A 16,333-nucleotide genomic window follows, 5' to 3' on the forward strand; every position below is an offset into this window, starting at 1 on the left:
TTATGTTCGGATAACGCAGTTCGCGCAATTAATGTATTTCTAAGTTGTGTAAATGGTTGGGAGTTATCCGGTGCCATAAGAATATCGCGTAAATCTGCCGCTATTTCAGGGGGTAGAACTGATAAAACATGGTAGTACATAGTGTGCTCCTGGGTGATTCCTCCAAGAGCAAATTGAGCTTGCACTTGAGTAAACCAGATGTACGGATCGTGGTGCCAGAACGGAGGTAGGTGAACAGATGCTGCGTTGATATTTGGCTGAGGTAATAGGGGGTTTGGTGACTGAGCCGTAGGTGTGTCAGACATGAGTAGCAATATGGATATATGGAAGTTCAAATTAAAAAATGTCAGAAGTTACGTGAGTTCACAAATGTTGGGCTCACCAATTTGTTAATGCTCTAACGGAACCCGAAAACTAGTTATACGAACGAGAAAACGGGAATCGCTAACAAAATCAGCTTGTTGAGTAAAAGTTATTACAATAGGTATATATGCGAACAAGGGGACTGATCGTATTGCAGATTCAGGTTGGTAAATCCTGTTGTGAGTCTGGATGCAGGTTTCGTGTTTTCTTCACTGTTGTGGCAGCCACACGTATTCCTGAAAATCCGTGAGTGAAGCGCCGTAAGTCCCAAGCGGCTCTGCTCCGAGCTGGGTGACGTGCGAAGCTCCGTTGGGTTGTGTGGTGTTGCTGTGCTGGTATCCTATTTGTAGGAACGTTTGCGTGTGTGTGGGTATCAGCACATGACTTGTTGCTACCGTATCAGACGGTAGACAGTCGATATCGGATGAGTCACCCTTGTGTATCGTGGTTTGTACGGGTAGGGAAAAAAACGAGGTCTTGGGATCTAGGGCTTGATTGTGAGCTGTGTAGTCAAGTTAGTCACGGTTGTGTGGCCTGATCTGTGAGTGCAAGGAAAAAAATAGATCTCGTGGTCTAGTGAGTGGTGGTGACCTGTACAGTCATGTATGTGGCGAAAGGGTAGCTACAGATCCACGGCATGCTTCGTCAGGATTCGAACCCGTTATAAGGGCGCATCTTTTGGGTTGATAGTTTTCCTTCGCTGACCGCAACATTACACGGCTGCCGGCTATGTTTTCGAACAGGTGTTTTTTGTTTCAGATCACGTGATCAATTTGCTAGGGACTTCGGCCAGTTGGAGGTGGTCACCTAAGCGTTCGTGATCCTCGCTGAGGGCAACTTCACAAGGCATAAACTTATTCATTTTAGAAGCACGTTCTCTGGAGATCTTACATAATCTATGTAACAATGCGCTAGGGTGAGGGATGAAGCCTTCAGTGGATGCATTGCAGCACTTTTACCGTTTTCCCAAACACCGTACGAATCGATAAGTCTGCCGGCTCAGGCTACTCCAGTTTTTCAAGGCTGCCTGCTCTTCACTCTTAGCAGCCTTACGCCGGGTCCAGTCTCAGGCGCAACCTCAAGTGCTCATCCTTCACTTGCCGAACAGCTAAACTGTTACAACCACTTCGGATAGGCACACCTAGACTCTGCGTATGTGATGTGACAGCTTACCAGCTGTTAGAGCAAATGTCTGAAGGGAGAGGTATCATGAATTCGAACGCCACCATTTGTTCGCGTCAAAGTTACCCTGCAGGTATTTTGAACCTTATTCAATGACTTCCACATCCATCTCATCCATAACTACCCTAACCAAGATGGTAGTTAGTGGCACCGAGTGTCTAGACTATTGACCCGTTAAGAAAATCTGTGACGACTTACTGTGAAGCGTATTTGTGGCATGGGTGCAGCTCCCATGTGCTAGCTCAACCCAATCTTCCAAAAAGCAAGAAGTCATGGGTCTGAGTTACTTTCCTCACGGCTAGAGGCTTTAGATTCGCGTTCGCAGTACACTATTACTGAAGAATTATGAGGGTTTCTACGGCTGTATTCCAATCGAAAACCTGATGCGCTACTCATCAAGGTGGCCAATCCGATCAGTTAGCCTCTGCAACAAAAATGGCGGAAGAACTTGGATAAAATCTTTTTAATGTAGCGGAAGTCAAACAAGAACACTGGAGGAAATGAAGGACGAAAAAACGAACAGGTAGTTCATCCACGTTACACAGGAGGGCTCTTCTTTTACGTTGTTTCCGCAAGATAAAAATAACACATGGATAAGCAGTGGGTCACACATACACGTCATGTTGTGCCAGGCAATCACAGTGACCAATAGAGAGAGAGAGAGAGGGATAGGATGCAGACTGACACCCTGCCCATCCCATCCGCTGCTAATCACCACAAACCAGTAAAGTGAACCGTTTTGGTCGCTTGTCATGGCGCAGTCAAACACTAAACTGGTAGCGATGGTACAGGTATAACGGCGATAAGTAACGGAAAAAGCTCACAAGATTCAACTTCAAATGACTAGCGAACAGAGAAAAAACAATGTTCGAAAACTACGTGTGAAGAACGATAAGAAGCAAAACAGTGTTTGAGTAGGATACACCCTGAAAGCCAAAGGAGCGCACTGTTGTTAGGTCTGATTTTCCGGAAGAAGTGCCTGCAGAATGTTGGGATGTGTGGTCTGAGTTTCCAGCGTGGTTGCCTGATCGCTGCCAAAGTTCTGAGGGAGATAAAATAAAAAGGATACATAGAGAGAGAGAGAGAGAAGAACAAGAGTAGTAGCCATTTTGGGTGTCAAGATGACCTCATATGTCTCATTCCAGTGGCGTTAAAACGCGCGAATACGTTTCAGTATCAAAGGTGAGTAAAAATCAACGGGATGGAGAGATTCGGTTTGGTTCTCCATCTTTTGTTCTCATGATAACAATGCGACTTAATCCATCAGATAATGTGTTTGCATAATGCTAATGAAGAAGTCCACATGAGGGGTAACAAAACGGGAAAGGAAAACTAGAAGACTTCAAACACGAATCTGCGGACTAGAATAATCTTGCGCTATCAGAAATCGATCAAAAAGACTCGCTTTAGTTCAGAGAAAGTTCAGCTTATTGGTGCAAGACCATGGATTTTTGGTAGATTACAGACACCATTTAGCTACTCTTTGGATGTTTCACTGGATGCTCAGATATGCTCGTTCGCGATTGGTCCCTCACTCCCTTTGCGACTCTCAAGGTCGATCGATCCTTATTGGTTCGAGGCGGCTGATTGTCTTAAGCTACACAGCTGATTAAAATTGGGGGTTCCCACCTGGATAATCGAAGCTTCAGTTCAGCCTCAGTGAAACGCTCTGTTGATTAACTGGAGGACGGTTTCTCAGATCGGTATCACCCATCAGTTCGTCGAGCACTGGTCTTAGTCTACGGGACATCTACAGGACAAAGCGGAAACACCGCGAAAAGAAAGAAATTTGAAAATTTTGTTTTATCCGTGATCACAACCCCAATCCTTTGTACCGCTCGAATAGATTCAAGCGCTTATCCCAAGAACTGTGAATAATTCTGACCATTTTGAAAACAACTCCCATTCCAATACCTCTACTCGACGAGAAGAACTCATCCGGTTCCCGAAACGACTGACCCATGCCCAAAGCAGACAAGTTATATGGATCCATTTATTGAAATATTGGTAGCTCGGGTGAGTTTATTGGTTGTTGATCAGGTGGCTGTTGATCTGTTCGCCGAGCTTGGCAATTGGCTTGCAAACGTTTCGTCACCATACGTGGAGACATCATCAGTGCGCAGTTGACTGCAAATTTTTCCGGGTTCCAAGCACTCTTGTCAGAGTTCACCTAGTCTGTGGAATCCAAACGCATTACTACTACCAATGGCATTACTACACATAGGCAGCTCCACATTTTGAGGTGGACTCATCAGAGTAATTTGGTCAGGAGAGAATGAGGGCTGTTCAAGCGGGTGATGTGAATACGCACTCTACAGATTTCCCAACCACCTACAACCAATGAAAAATTGTCTGCTATGTTTCAAGCGCTGCCTGACTGAGAATTGCTGACAAGTGGGTCAATTGATCGAAACAACCAGGTCAATTTTGGGTCGTCGTCCGAGGAAGCGGGTTAGCCAATCCCATCGCTCAAGCGTGAACACGTTCGTTTTTCTGACGTGAAAATTTATGCATATAGCATGTGCTGGTGGGGTAGTGGTACCACTCAAATGTCCCGAGTTCACAGCCCCAGCACGGCCAGGGGTATGGTGCATCGCCGATGGGCGAAACTCTACTCCATATGAACCCATCAGTATAATTGCGCCACGACAGGAGGTGGACTGTTCGAACGACGATGATGTGAGCCTGAATTGTAGGATCCATGTTTACCAACCAACTGATACAATACTAGTGAGTTTTTGACTAGACCAAACTTGGTCGGCAAATACTATAAGGCTGCCTGCTGTTATATTGTCACACGCAAACAGAAAACAGGATGCAGTACTCCCTGATATGTATGATCAGAACTGTTTTGTTGTTGCATTCGAGAGAATATACCTTCCAGAAAGGCTACTTTATTTCACAGTTTTTGTTCCGGTGCGAATAGGCCACCCGGATGTCCTGCTCCTGGACACGGGGCTTATCCAACTGACGCTGTTGTGCTTTGCTCAGTGCATAGAGTGAGAACCCTGAGTCGGAGAGGCGCTGCTACGGTGTGTTCAAACAGCTCAGACTGACTGATTCCGCCAAACCAGAAAGACACCCACAATCGACCGGAATTCGGCCAATCAAGTCCACGATATCCTGTTTTCAATTATTACTGCGCCCATGAGGTCCCGCCGAGGAGATATTCTGCTACCTTAGATCACTAATAATGCCAAAAGTACAATTGGAAAAAGCCGATTTTGGGACAAAAGATGTTCCGTGCACGAAAATTTGAATAGAATTTCAACAAGTACCCGTGCGATCTTAGGCTAAGGAGTCATGTCAGAGCGGGTGTTTTTTCCAAAAGATCCGTAATGCTACGTGAGCCAGTTGATGCAAGTGATTAGGTTACTCCATGTAGCTAAAGGAGCTCTGATGGCAGCCCATGCATGAGCGAAATCGGTTAGTCGTGACAGGACAGAGAGGAAGCGCATTGTGTATGCCAACATGGAGAGCAGAGTATCGAAAGAGCAGTTATTGGAATAATATTAACAAAAGCACAAAAACGTGCTGGAGAATGCAAAATATCGGGGTCTGTAACCGGCTGATACTGACTGGAAGGTGCCAAAAGTTCAGGCCTGAGGCATGAAAGACAGCAACGAATGTCGGCTCAGTCGGCACATATGACCTGAGAGGTCGGGATATCAGATAATCATCAGATCAATGGTATAACGGTATTACGCAACCGATGGAGATGTTGTACTCACCTCGTGTTTTGTAGTCATCCCCGACTGCTGGTCTCAACTGTTTTTTGTAACTAGCCCCTCATGTCATCTTGAACTACCCGCTCCACAGAGTGTGGTGATCTGTGCCAGCCTGCCTAAGATCCACAACTATCAAACTGAAACGAACCAACAATCGCACCACATGAGAGGAACTCACCCCAGATATGGTGGTTGACGTCGTGTTTTCCCAGATATCGTCCGGTACGTGTAGATCGGTATCGTCAACGAGTACTGCATCGAAGTCGTCTTCGTCGTTTGATTCACCATCCGGACCACCCAACTGAGAGGTCTGTTGCCAAATAAATCGAAAGGAAACAGAAGGAAACATTTGCTTCAGTGTCACGCTGAAATAAGACATTAAGAAGGGGACTAAAAAGTTTCATGAGCCAGGAAAATAGCGGTTACGAAACACCGACTTTAGTACTGAACGAACAGAAAACAGAACAAACATGTTCATTGGGAACAACGAAATTTGAGCGGAAGTAATATTTTTGACGTCTCTTGTCCATCGAGGTAGGTATACGGTAGACTTGTATTGGCCTGTCACTACACCGATGGATACCGGTGCCACATAAGGTTTGTGCTGAGCTGCATGCGCGCCCTGTTACGCAGTGTAAACTCGAGGAGATGAGATAGGAGAGTGAAGTGGGGAGGGGGCAGTTCTAAAACCATTGGTAAGCTTGTAGCCGTCACTCACTAGATCATGCGTCACAAACACTCAAACCACGTGGCAATTCCTGACCCACTTGCGACATTAGCCGACAGCATGTATACTACAGCTTCTGTGGATGTAAAACAAAAAGAAAGCTCATGAGCCGAAGCCCAGTAAGCAAGGTTGTACATTACTGTTATGCTTTCGCTGAACGGTCATGCAACTCGCTATCGGCCCCTTGGCTTCCTGCTCCGCCCACTACGGTATATCAAAAGGAATGGTAGCTTCAGACAGCCCCCTACGGAGACAGAGGAGAATTGTTACAACCGTATCTATAGGGCAATGACACAAGGTTGTTTTGGAATTTCCGTGAGGGGGCGAGAAGCGCCGAGTCAAAGATGCTCGATCCGGATTGGCTGGCATTCTGACCAATCAGGGCATGCCTTCGTTTGGTCCGTATCCTGCACGTGACATCTCCGTCCCAATCATGTGGTGTTCGGTTGTTAGGTAAGGCTGGCCTCCGGTCAATTACCATTACTCAAATATAAATCACTCCAACTAGGACTGTTTTTCCAACACTTTTCAATTACTTTATCAAGGCACTCGACATAGAAACAACTATGTACAACGATAGTGTGGACAATCGGGGAGGGGGAGAGACAGGGGCTAGGCTGCGGACAGGTTCGAAAGTGCCAGAACCGAAAAGGGCTGAGCCAGAAATCAGAAAACGCAAACAGAAAAGGTATTTTGGCATGCATACCTCCGAAGAATCACTGCCCCTGGTGCTTCCATAGTTCGGGCCTACCACAAAACCCTGGCTCTGTACATGTGCATACAGGCCTCAGAACTCACATGCAGTGGACGCTGTCCCAGACACAGCAACCTCTTTACTTCTGCTCATGAGCCTCAAGCACCCCACCACTAGCACGGGCTGGTTCACATAGGCCATGGTACAACGGTGACGGTGTTCTTCAAAAAGGGGGCCAGTGTAGTATACGGTGTCTGCTAGTTTGATTAATTTATATGTAAGCATTGGTGAAATGCTGGGCTTCGGCTCATGAGCTTTCTTTCTGTTTTACATCCGCAGAAGTTGTAGTGTACATGTTGTCGGCTAAGGTTGCAACTGGGAGAGGAATCGTCCCGTGGTTTGAGTGTTTGTGACGCATGACCTAGTGAGTGACCGTTACAAGCTCAACTAGTGACCGATCATTGTTGATAGAAGTGGGTACAACTGAGCGGTCGAGTTGCACAGTGCATGCAGAGGAGCATCTGGTAGGCCGCACCGCTCAGGAGACGCAAACTAAGCTGATTCTATCCATCATTCACAGAGAGTCATATCTAGTAAACGTCAATCTGGCTGAAGTCGAAAACTGGCGACTCACACAAAGCCGATAAGCGGTTATCTGGCCACGAGGGATTCTATTTCCATGAAAACCATGCTTCTGTGTGTGCGAAGGACAGGCCTGAAAGTGGGGATGTCCGTTGCTTCTGCGACAGAAAGAATCTTTCCGTCCCAATCATGTGGTGTTCGGTTGTTAGGTAAGGCTGGCCTCCGGTCAATTACCATTACTCAAATATAAATCACTCCAACTAGGACTGTTTTTCCAACACTTTTCAATTACTTTATCAAGGCACTCGACATAGAAACAACTATGTACAACGATAGTGTGGACAATCGGGGAGGGGGAGAGACAGGGGCTAGGCTGCGGACAGGTTCGAAAGTGCCAGAACCGAAAAGGGCTGAGCCAGAAATCAGAAAACGCAGACAGAAAAGGTATTTTGGCATGCATACCTCCGAAGAATCACTGCCCCTGGTGCTTCCATAGTTCGGGCCTACCACAAAACCCTGGCTCTACACATGTGCATACAGGCCTCAGAACTCACATGCAGTGGACGCTGTCCCAGACACAGCAACCTCTTTACTTCTGCTCATGAGCCTCAAGCACCCCACCACTAGCACGGGCTGGTTCACATAGGCCATGGTACAACGGTGACGGTGTTCTTCAAAAAGGGGGCCAGTGTAGTATACGGTGTCTGCTAGTTTGATTAATTTATATGTAAGCATTGGTGAAATGCTGGGCTTCGGCTCATGAGCTTTCTTTCTGTTTTACATCCGCAGAAGTTGTAGTGTACATGTTGTCGGCTAAGGTTGCAACTGGGAGAGGAATCGTCCCGTGGTTTGAGTGTTTGTGACGCATGACCTAGTGAGTGACCGTTACAAGCTCAACTAGTGACCGATCATTGTTGATAGAAGTGGGTACAACTGAGCGGTCGAGTTGCACAGTGCATGCAGAGGAGCATCTGGTAGGCCGCACCGCTCAGGAGACGCAAACTAAGCTGATTCTATCCATCATTCACAGAGAGTCATATCTAGTAAACGTCAATCTGGCTGAAGTCGAAAACTGGCGACTCACACAAAGCCGATAAGCGGTTATCTGGCCACGAGGGATTCTATTTCCATGAAAACCATGCTTCTGTGTGTGCGAAGGACAGGCCTGAAAGTGGGGATGTCCGTTGCTTCTGCGACAGAAAGAATCTTGGTTCCCATATACTTCGGCATCTTAACCTGCACTTCGAAAGTTGGAGTGAAGCTTGTCGATTGTAAGTCATTTGTCAAGAAAACGAGACAAAACATAACTGTTAAAGTAGTGTCGTCTCTTCAGTAGTGCGTATGGTAAGTACCTAGACATGTGGTTTGGCAATCACCTCGACTCTTTTGCAAATTCCAGTCGCAGGCAAGACGAAAAATGGCAACTATCAACGGACATTCACTAGTTGGCTAAAATCGGTCACTTATTCACTGCCATAGAAACCGGAGACCGCACTCAGAATCCTTTTCGTACACAGTGCTGGTTGCTAAGCCCTAATTAATAGGGCCTCACTCACATGCAGTGGACGCTGTCCCAGACACAGCAACCTCTTTACTTCTGCTCATGAGCCTCAAGCACCCCACCACTAGCACGGGCTGGTTCACATAGGCCATGGTACAACGGTGACGGTGTTCTTCAAAAAGGGGGCCAGTGTAGTATACGGTGTCTGCTAGTTTGATTAATTTATATGTAAGCATTGGTGAAATGCTGGGCTTCGGCTCATGAGCTTTCTTTCTGTTTTACATCCGCAGAAGTTGTAGTGTACATGTTGTCGGCTAAGGTTGCAACTGGGAGAGGAATCGTCCCGTGGTTTGAGTGTTTGTGACGCATGACCTAGTGAGTGACCGTTACAAGCTCAACTAGTGACCGATCATTGTTGATAGAAGTGGGTACAACTGAGCGGTCGAGTTGCACAGTGCATGCAGAGGAGCATCTGGTAGGCCGCACCGCTCAGGAGACGCAAACTAAGCTGATTCTATCCATCATTCACAGAGAGTCATATCTAGTAAACGTCAATCTGGCTGAAGTCGAAAACTGGCGACTCACACAAAGCCGATAAGCGGTTATCTGGCCACGAGGGATTCTATTTCCATGAAAACCATGCTTCTGTGTGTGCGAAGGACAGGCCTGAAAGTGGGGATGTCCGTTGCTTCTGCGACAGAAAGAATCTTGGTTCCCATATACTTCGGCATCTTAACCTGCACTTCGAAAGTTGGAGTGAAGCTTGTCGATTGTAAGTCATTTGTCAAGAAAACGAGACAAAACATAACTGTTAAAGTAGTGTCGTCTCTTCAGTAGTGCGTATGGTAAGTACCTAGACATGTGGTTTGGCAATCACCTCGACTCTTTTGCAAATTCCAGTCGCAGGCAAGACGAAAAATGGCAACTATCAACGGACATTCACTAGTTGGCTAAAATCGGTCACTTATTCACTGCCATAGAAACCGGAGACCGCACTCAGAATCCTTTTCGTACACAGTGCTGGTTGCTAAGCCCTAATTAATAGGGCCTCAACAATAGCTCCACAAGGTAGCCTCATGTTTCAGTTGATACGGTTTTTGAACTATCACGATACATTATATAGAAATAAAGGAGAGATTCATCTGGGATTCGGGTGAATCTCCTGTGAAGTCCGAATTGGTATGCAATCAAATGAGTTTGTCGAATCTCGATTGACGGATACTCGAAGACGGTGACTAGCTGATCAGCCCGAAGGGCGGAACCGGTCGTGGGCTGTCGAAGAGTTTTCAGCAACATTATGAGCTTATCTGCTATTGGAAAACTGCAGATTTTGACCAAACCACGTGGTCTTGCGATAGACTGAACATCCGTTCGCACGCCTACGGACCAGCATATCGTAAAACGTCAGTCTGTCATTTGGCCCACACTCGTAGGTTATACGGAGGTTGGGATTAGGGGCAAAGCTTTGGAAATGTTCGTCCTCGGTGATAATACAAGCATGGCCAACATAAAGGTTATCTAACAGAACAGAGCGCGCATCCAGAAAACTATCCACTGGTCCTGGATGTCAGTGGTTACCCCACAAGAGCATCCTCAAGGTGCTTAGGGCCTTATCCTCCGAACCCAACACGCACGTCTCCTTATACCCAAGGATCCAAGGTATACACCAGGGAGTCCGAAATTGAGACCATTTGATAAAATAAGGTAGCATACAAATTCAACTGTTTCATGAAGGGGCATTCTGATAAAAAGGTAGCCTGAATGGATGGCATGGAACTTTTAGGAACCCCCGGTTCAGGACCCGGAGTTGATAGCGATTGTCCGGGTCAATCTAGACTAATCAACCATGGCACCGATTACATGACCTATTTTACACAGCCCGTGTTATACTTGTCGTTTGTGTTGTTTTACTGAACAACACTACATGTTCTATATTTGGATCTGGGAACAGTAAAAGAGACGCTAATATCCCGCGGGACAAGTTTCCTCTTTGCCTCGATAAGAGTACTTCGCTTTACTGTCGATATATCTGTCTCCGGAAGAGCAGATAAACACAGTTTGAAGTGATCGGATGGGCGGAGGTCACCTCTGTGGTTGATCGAATTGTTTTTGGCGAACACGAGGACTAACTGAAGCTTACTTAGCACTACCCCAGAAAACATGCAATAGATGCAACAGACGGCTTCACAGTCATGTGATTCAAGAACTCGGGTAGTTGTAATGAGGGCAGCAGAAATGTACTCGGTAGGCTTCCTAACAATGAAGGGGAGCGAGTCCCTGAGTTTCACGCGTCGACGTGTCCATGAAGACAGTGCTGAGCAGTAATACAACACAAAATCGAAGAGGCTGTACACGGTAGTATCCCAATTCACATTAGCAAGAGCATGAACAGTGGCTTCATACTCCAAGACTCAACCATGCGCTAACGGCGAAATCTGCTATTTGGAAAGCCAATGGGCAACGAGAAAAGCTGGCCTCCAGCTAGTCAATCACGAATACACAAATACAGAAACACAAGTGGGAAACTCGCATCTCATATTGACGATACCTGGTCACGTAGTACCGAACCGTTTCACGGTTGATTGGTAGATCCAAGAAACGTGTCAAACAGTTAAAATTAATCCACACACGTTTAAGGGTTAGGTGAGCTGCAAATGCAATCTATGCAAGCGAGTTGTTACATTTGGGTCAAGGAGATAGGGGCATTTAAAAACAAAAATGGCATGCCAGAACACCAAACGCACAAACCTTGATAGGTTTGACTTCAGAGGACCAATGAGCACCCGAAACTGAACGTGCATGAACACGAAACAAACTGTCTGGACACAGTCGTGGATCCCGCGGAGACGGAGGCAACGTGTTGTTTGGGGGATGAGTTAACTCAAGCCACGAACCCTTGGTCGTTTTACAGGTGGGCAGCATGCAGAGATGAGAGAGACAGTAAGCAAGAGAATGTGGCTGTGTAGACACGACCACAAGTTGCGGCAAACGGATGACGACGGTGTACACACACAGGGAAGCAAGCAAACGACAGCACGGCATGCAATAGGCGATCACAAGCACGTACGGTGTGATAAGCCATTGGGGAAGGTCAAACAATAGTCAGACACCAATGTAACGTGGTAGTCAGGTAGTTGGTAAATGTGAAGCATCTAATAAGCTAGGAATGATTAGATGCTCGTTTTCTCGTCAACCGCACCACTGTCAACCCGGTGCAGGAAGTAGCAATGGTTGACAGGACAATAGGCAAATAACGATCAATAAATTGAACTCGGGCCGTTACATAACGTTACAGCTAGCCAATCACATTTCTTCCATTGTCCCTGGTCACTTCAATCAACTACTACCCTATTGACATATGGGAACTTTGGTATCTCACCAATCGTGTACCAGTAGTGCTTTGAAAGCCGTTGTTTGAGGACAAGGCTGTCCTGTCTCACCATTCCCCTTGAACGTTTCTACGGACGTGCTACTTAAAGTCCCTCTGCTTGCTTCTGATGGCTCGGAGATCGAAATGTTCCCGGGGCGCTAACTCACAGACACTGAGTGCACAGGTGGTGCTGTCCTCACTGATTCGGATCGACTGGAGGTGCAAACTATTTTAAGTAACTGAAATGATTCTACGGCACGGTCTGGTGGGTTCTTTACGCCCGCAAGATGTAGAGTTGTACTACAGAACTGAGTGGAACCAAATCGAAGCTGCAACTTTGCATACCAGCCAATTAGGGTGGTAGATAAATTTATTTGCCTGGATAGATCTGTGCGTTCCGATCGAGTGGCTGGAAACGAGATTACTTCACGAATTGAGATGACCATGGCAGCATTGAACAAACTTCGACACGTTTGGTGCCGACGTCAGTTTGTCTGCTACGGACAGAGGATACATTGCGTTGGTACAATCCACACTGTTTTATGGGTCAGAATGTATGAAGACGATCGGTGTCTCTAAAGCATTGACCGGGTCTGGCGAGAACACTGAATCAGCCACGTTGAGGTACACCAGATGGTTCCAGGGAGATGGAACTCTCCTACTATGGACGAGCTACTCATGCTTTATAGATTGCGCTGTTTAGGACAAGTACTTCGTCACAAAACCCATACTACTTTGTAGAGTTCTTTTTAGGAAGCTCTCCACAAAGTGTAAATGACCAAGAGGCAAACAGTTTGTGGTCTGACAAGGAAATATGGAAGCCATAAGCACTGAACTCAGCCAGATCGATAACTGTCACCTCTGTGTATGGGAAATTTCAGGTTCAACTCATCGAGGATTGAAAACACTGGAAAACGTAGCTTAGTTGGCCAGTCAGTGGCGTTACTGTATCAAAACTGTCGTTTTCAATGCGAAGCCACCAAGGTCCCTGTTTCCTCAAACAACCGAAATAACTCGGCATCAACTAACCGATTATACCATCGCTTTCACTGCCTGGCTATGTCTCTCTTCCGTCTTCCCATTTTTTCGACTGTAAACGTAGCAACGTACCCTTGACAGATGCTTTATAACCGAAGTAGGTCACGATTATCACAATGCCGCGTTATAGGCCAATAATATGTAGATGTTGCCACTAAACACTCCACCGGCAGAGATCTTCCAAGTAAAAATTGATTAAATAGTAAGCACGCTCCTATCCCGCGCAAGTGAACAAAATGCTGCTCGTCGATATTCATTCCTTAGTTCTACTTGCAACACTGTTGTTGTGACCGTTAAAACTCGAAGTAGGCTAGCAGTAGCGGGCGCTTTCAGATTCTCATACCTCATACATGCATGGAGCGATATTTAGAGGGGGAGAGAAGTTGTCTAAAAACTTTCAGGAACCTGTTAGTAACAGAAAGCAAACAGTCCCGTACAACCAATGAATTTGGGGGCGAACTAGGGCGCACTATCACCAACACAAAAATATGCGGGGTCTACCACTGGGCCCTATTATAAGATTTACGACGCATAAAAAGGATAAAAGGAGCGCATATGACCATGTGGATCAGGCAAAAGGGGGAGTAAAAATATCTAGCACCGAAACAGCAACATAGGTGTGCAAGTTCACAACAGTCAAGGTCACGTGAGCAGAGCTGCATGGGTAGCCAGATCGTCAATTAAAGCGCGCCGGGCAGTGAAAAAGGAAGCAATTTAATTCATTGGGTAGTTCTCACCTCCACCTCTTTACATTCTGGCGACGAGTCTTGTTCGGGAGCATTTGGGCATATATTGCACATGTCGATTGTTTTGGAGTTTTTAGGCGGCTGTTGATTGAGAAGTGATAAAAGTCGAGGTTATGAAGGAAGGAGGCGAGTACATGTGTTTTTACATGACGGGATCTGTCTAAGGAAAATTATGTGGAAACAGGAATTTTTGTCGAGCAGCCCAGCACACGACCTACTCACTAGCTGGAAGTAGCAAAAATATATAATTAATTTTATCTCCACACACTGTTGCACAGCCGACGTAACGCTAAACCGCACTGCGCTTATTACGTCACGTGGTTTGGTGAACAAATGTTTGCAACAAAAAAGTCAACACCTGAGAAAAATTCAACAGGTATGCCGTGTTTTGCTTGGTCATCTATGATGTATTATCATTAAGATAGTTTTGTTTTGAGTGGAACTCACTGTTCACCCGTACTGTGTTGGCGCGACTGAGTGAAACGGTCTGGCACGAACATCATCTTCATCCGGCGATCGTTGCGGACACTAACCAAATACCAGCCTGAAGTTTTCACACCGATTAACAATGCTATTGTGATGGCATTTCACAGTGTATTGGCTATGTCTGAAGAATTTTGTTGATATACGTTGATTCTTGACAATTGATCAACTTCTATAGAGAATGTCCGATACCAAAAATTAGGACCAAATAAAACCGTTCTCCTGTGCAAGGATTCCTCTCTGAAGGGGACTCATTGTACTGGACAAAGCTGCAATACCAGCGCTCCATATGCCTTGAAACATCTGGTCCTTCTGGTCACATAGCAACCCAATACATGAACCACGGGGCCCCGAAAAAAATAGACATGAGTTTCGATGCGTACCGTACTTGGGGGGTGCGTGCGAAATGCCAGTAAGGTCATACAGTAACAGGAGACCTCCGAAGAAATGAAATAACGTCGATTCAATAGAACACAGATTCAATATAATAGAAAGAGACCATAGTTTTCACCACGCGTGCAACACAGCCAAGTGGTATCTAGAAGAAGCTCTTCCTGAAATAACAGCTACAATATTCCTAGCGGAAAAAAGAAATAGGTTTTGAACTAGTAAGTCCTCACAACGCGAGGCAGCAGCCGCAACCATGCGAGGAGGGTCGAAAGTATGTCGTACTATCAGTCCAATTAGGCAACGGGCTCAGGATGGCTCAGCGGTTGACACGCGAACTCACCAACTGGCAGGTCATTGGTTCGAACCCAACATCTCCATCTCGGCTACTCTCGTCTATGCTTTGGCAACCTGACAGTATCTCAGCCCTCGTGCTTCCTTCAGGTGGCTCGGCAGATATGCACCGAGACGGTGTGACATCCGAATGATTATTTATTATCATTATTAGTATTTAGGTACGAAGGTTGGATATTTTGAGTACACTGAGTATGTTGCCGCAACCGTTCGTTAGCTCCTTTTTATTTGCTGTCGTTACAAATAGTTGACTAAACCACTGTAGAGCTGGCACCGCAGTTTACTTAGTAGAAAGCTTCTTGGAGCTTTCCAGACTGCAGTTACTCCTATAGATGAAGGTCATATTACATAATTGATGATGCGCGGTGGTGGAACATTCTGCTGACGACGGATATCGCTGGAAGTCGGGGCTCTGACACTCACTCCCCTTTGGGGAACACTAGGCCTTCAGGATATATAACGTCACCGGAAGACCAATTCAATGGTCACCACCGATTACTAATTTCATACATACTGCGAAGTCATGACTCGTCCTCGGTCGAAGGATTCGGTGGGTAAAGCACATAATGGTCATTTCTTCCATTCATTTGCTTACTCTGCATCTAGCTTGTCGCGAAGACCATCCCGTCCGACACTCGTGTATTATCGTGTGTGTACGTGCTCTGTCTGCTGCACCTGTCCTGATTTCGTCTGTCGTGATGTCCGTGTGGTCGTACCGCCCATCGGAATCAGGGAAGGGACGACCGCGATCCACGCTATCAAGCCAACATTCCGCTCACCGCTGTCTGGATTATGAATCCTGACACTGTGCTGTGCACACTTGTGGACGCGATTAGCGGGGGCAATTAAGGTTCGTGTAATCTCCTCCACCTTTGTGTAGTTAGTACCGTACACTTGCGAACCCTTCGATTTTCAGGATCGTCACACCTACGGGGCTCAAAGTTCCGAATCGCGAACTTGAACAAAGAGCCTCTTCTTCAGTATGGACCATTCGAAACCAACACGTTCACCAACAAACGCAACAATGCCACATCGTATTTATATATGCATGAGCCCTACAACTTCCAACGGTAAAAGCTTTAGCCTAAACATCAAGTGGATAAAAACTGTAATCAGCGGTGCACTTGAGCGCACCTTTGATTCACTAACCTTTTATCTTATATATATATACGATGTGG

At 46.2% G+C, this 16,333-nt stretch overlaps 2 protein-coding genes across 2 annotated transcripts in view; both read right to left on the bottom strand.

The window, feature by feature from the left end:
• Positions 1–1,819, bottom strand: part of T265_10369 (hypothetical protein) — a gene marked incomplete at both ends in the record, with an annotated part of 10,122 nt that extends 8,303 nt beyond the window's left edge. The window contains one exon of the mRNA XM_009176725.1: positions 1,744–1,819. Within this exon, the coding sequence (XP_009174989.1) occupies positions 1,744–1,819 (76 nt within the window). The remainder of the gene's footprint in view (positions 1–1,743) is intronic.
• A 173-nt stretch (positions 1,820–1,992) lies between these two features.
• Positions 1,993–16,333, bottom strand: part of T265_10371 (hypothetical protein) — a gene marked incomplete at both ends in the record, with an annotated part of 47,751 nt that continues 33,410 nt past the window's right edge. Inside the window, 4 exons of the mRNA XM_009176726.1 lie at positions 1,993–2,587; positions 5,452–5,583; positions 11,526–11,672; positions 13,923–14,012. Of these exons, the coding sequence (XP_009174990.1) occupies positions 2,498–2,587; positions 5,452–5,583; positions 11,526–11,672; positions 13,923–14,012 (459 nt within the window). The remainder of the gene's footprint in view (positions 2,588–5,451; positions 5,584–11,525; positions 11,673–13,922; positions 14,013–16,333) is intronic.

Source organism: Opisthorchis viverrini (genome assembly GCF_000715545.1).
Source record: "Opisthorchis viverrini unplaced genomic scaffold opera_v5_377, whole genome shotgun sequence".
Classification (NCBI taxonomy): domain Eukaryota; kingdom Metazoa; phylum Platyhelminthes; class Trematoda; order Opisthorchiida; family Opisthorchiidae; genus Opisthorchis; species Opisthorchis viverrini.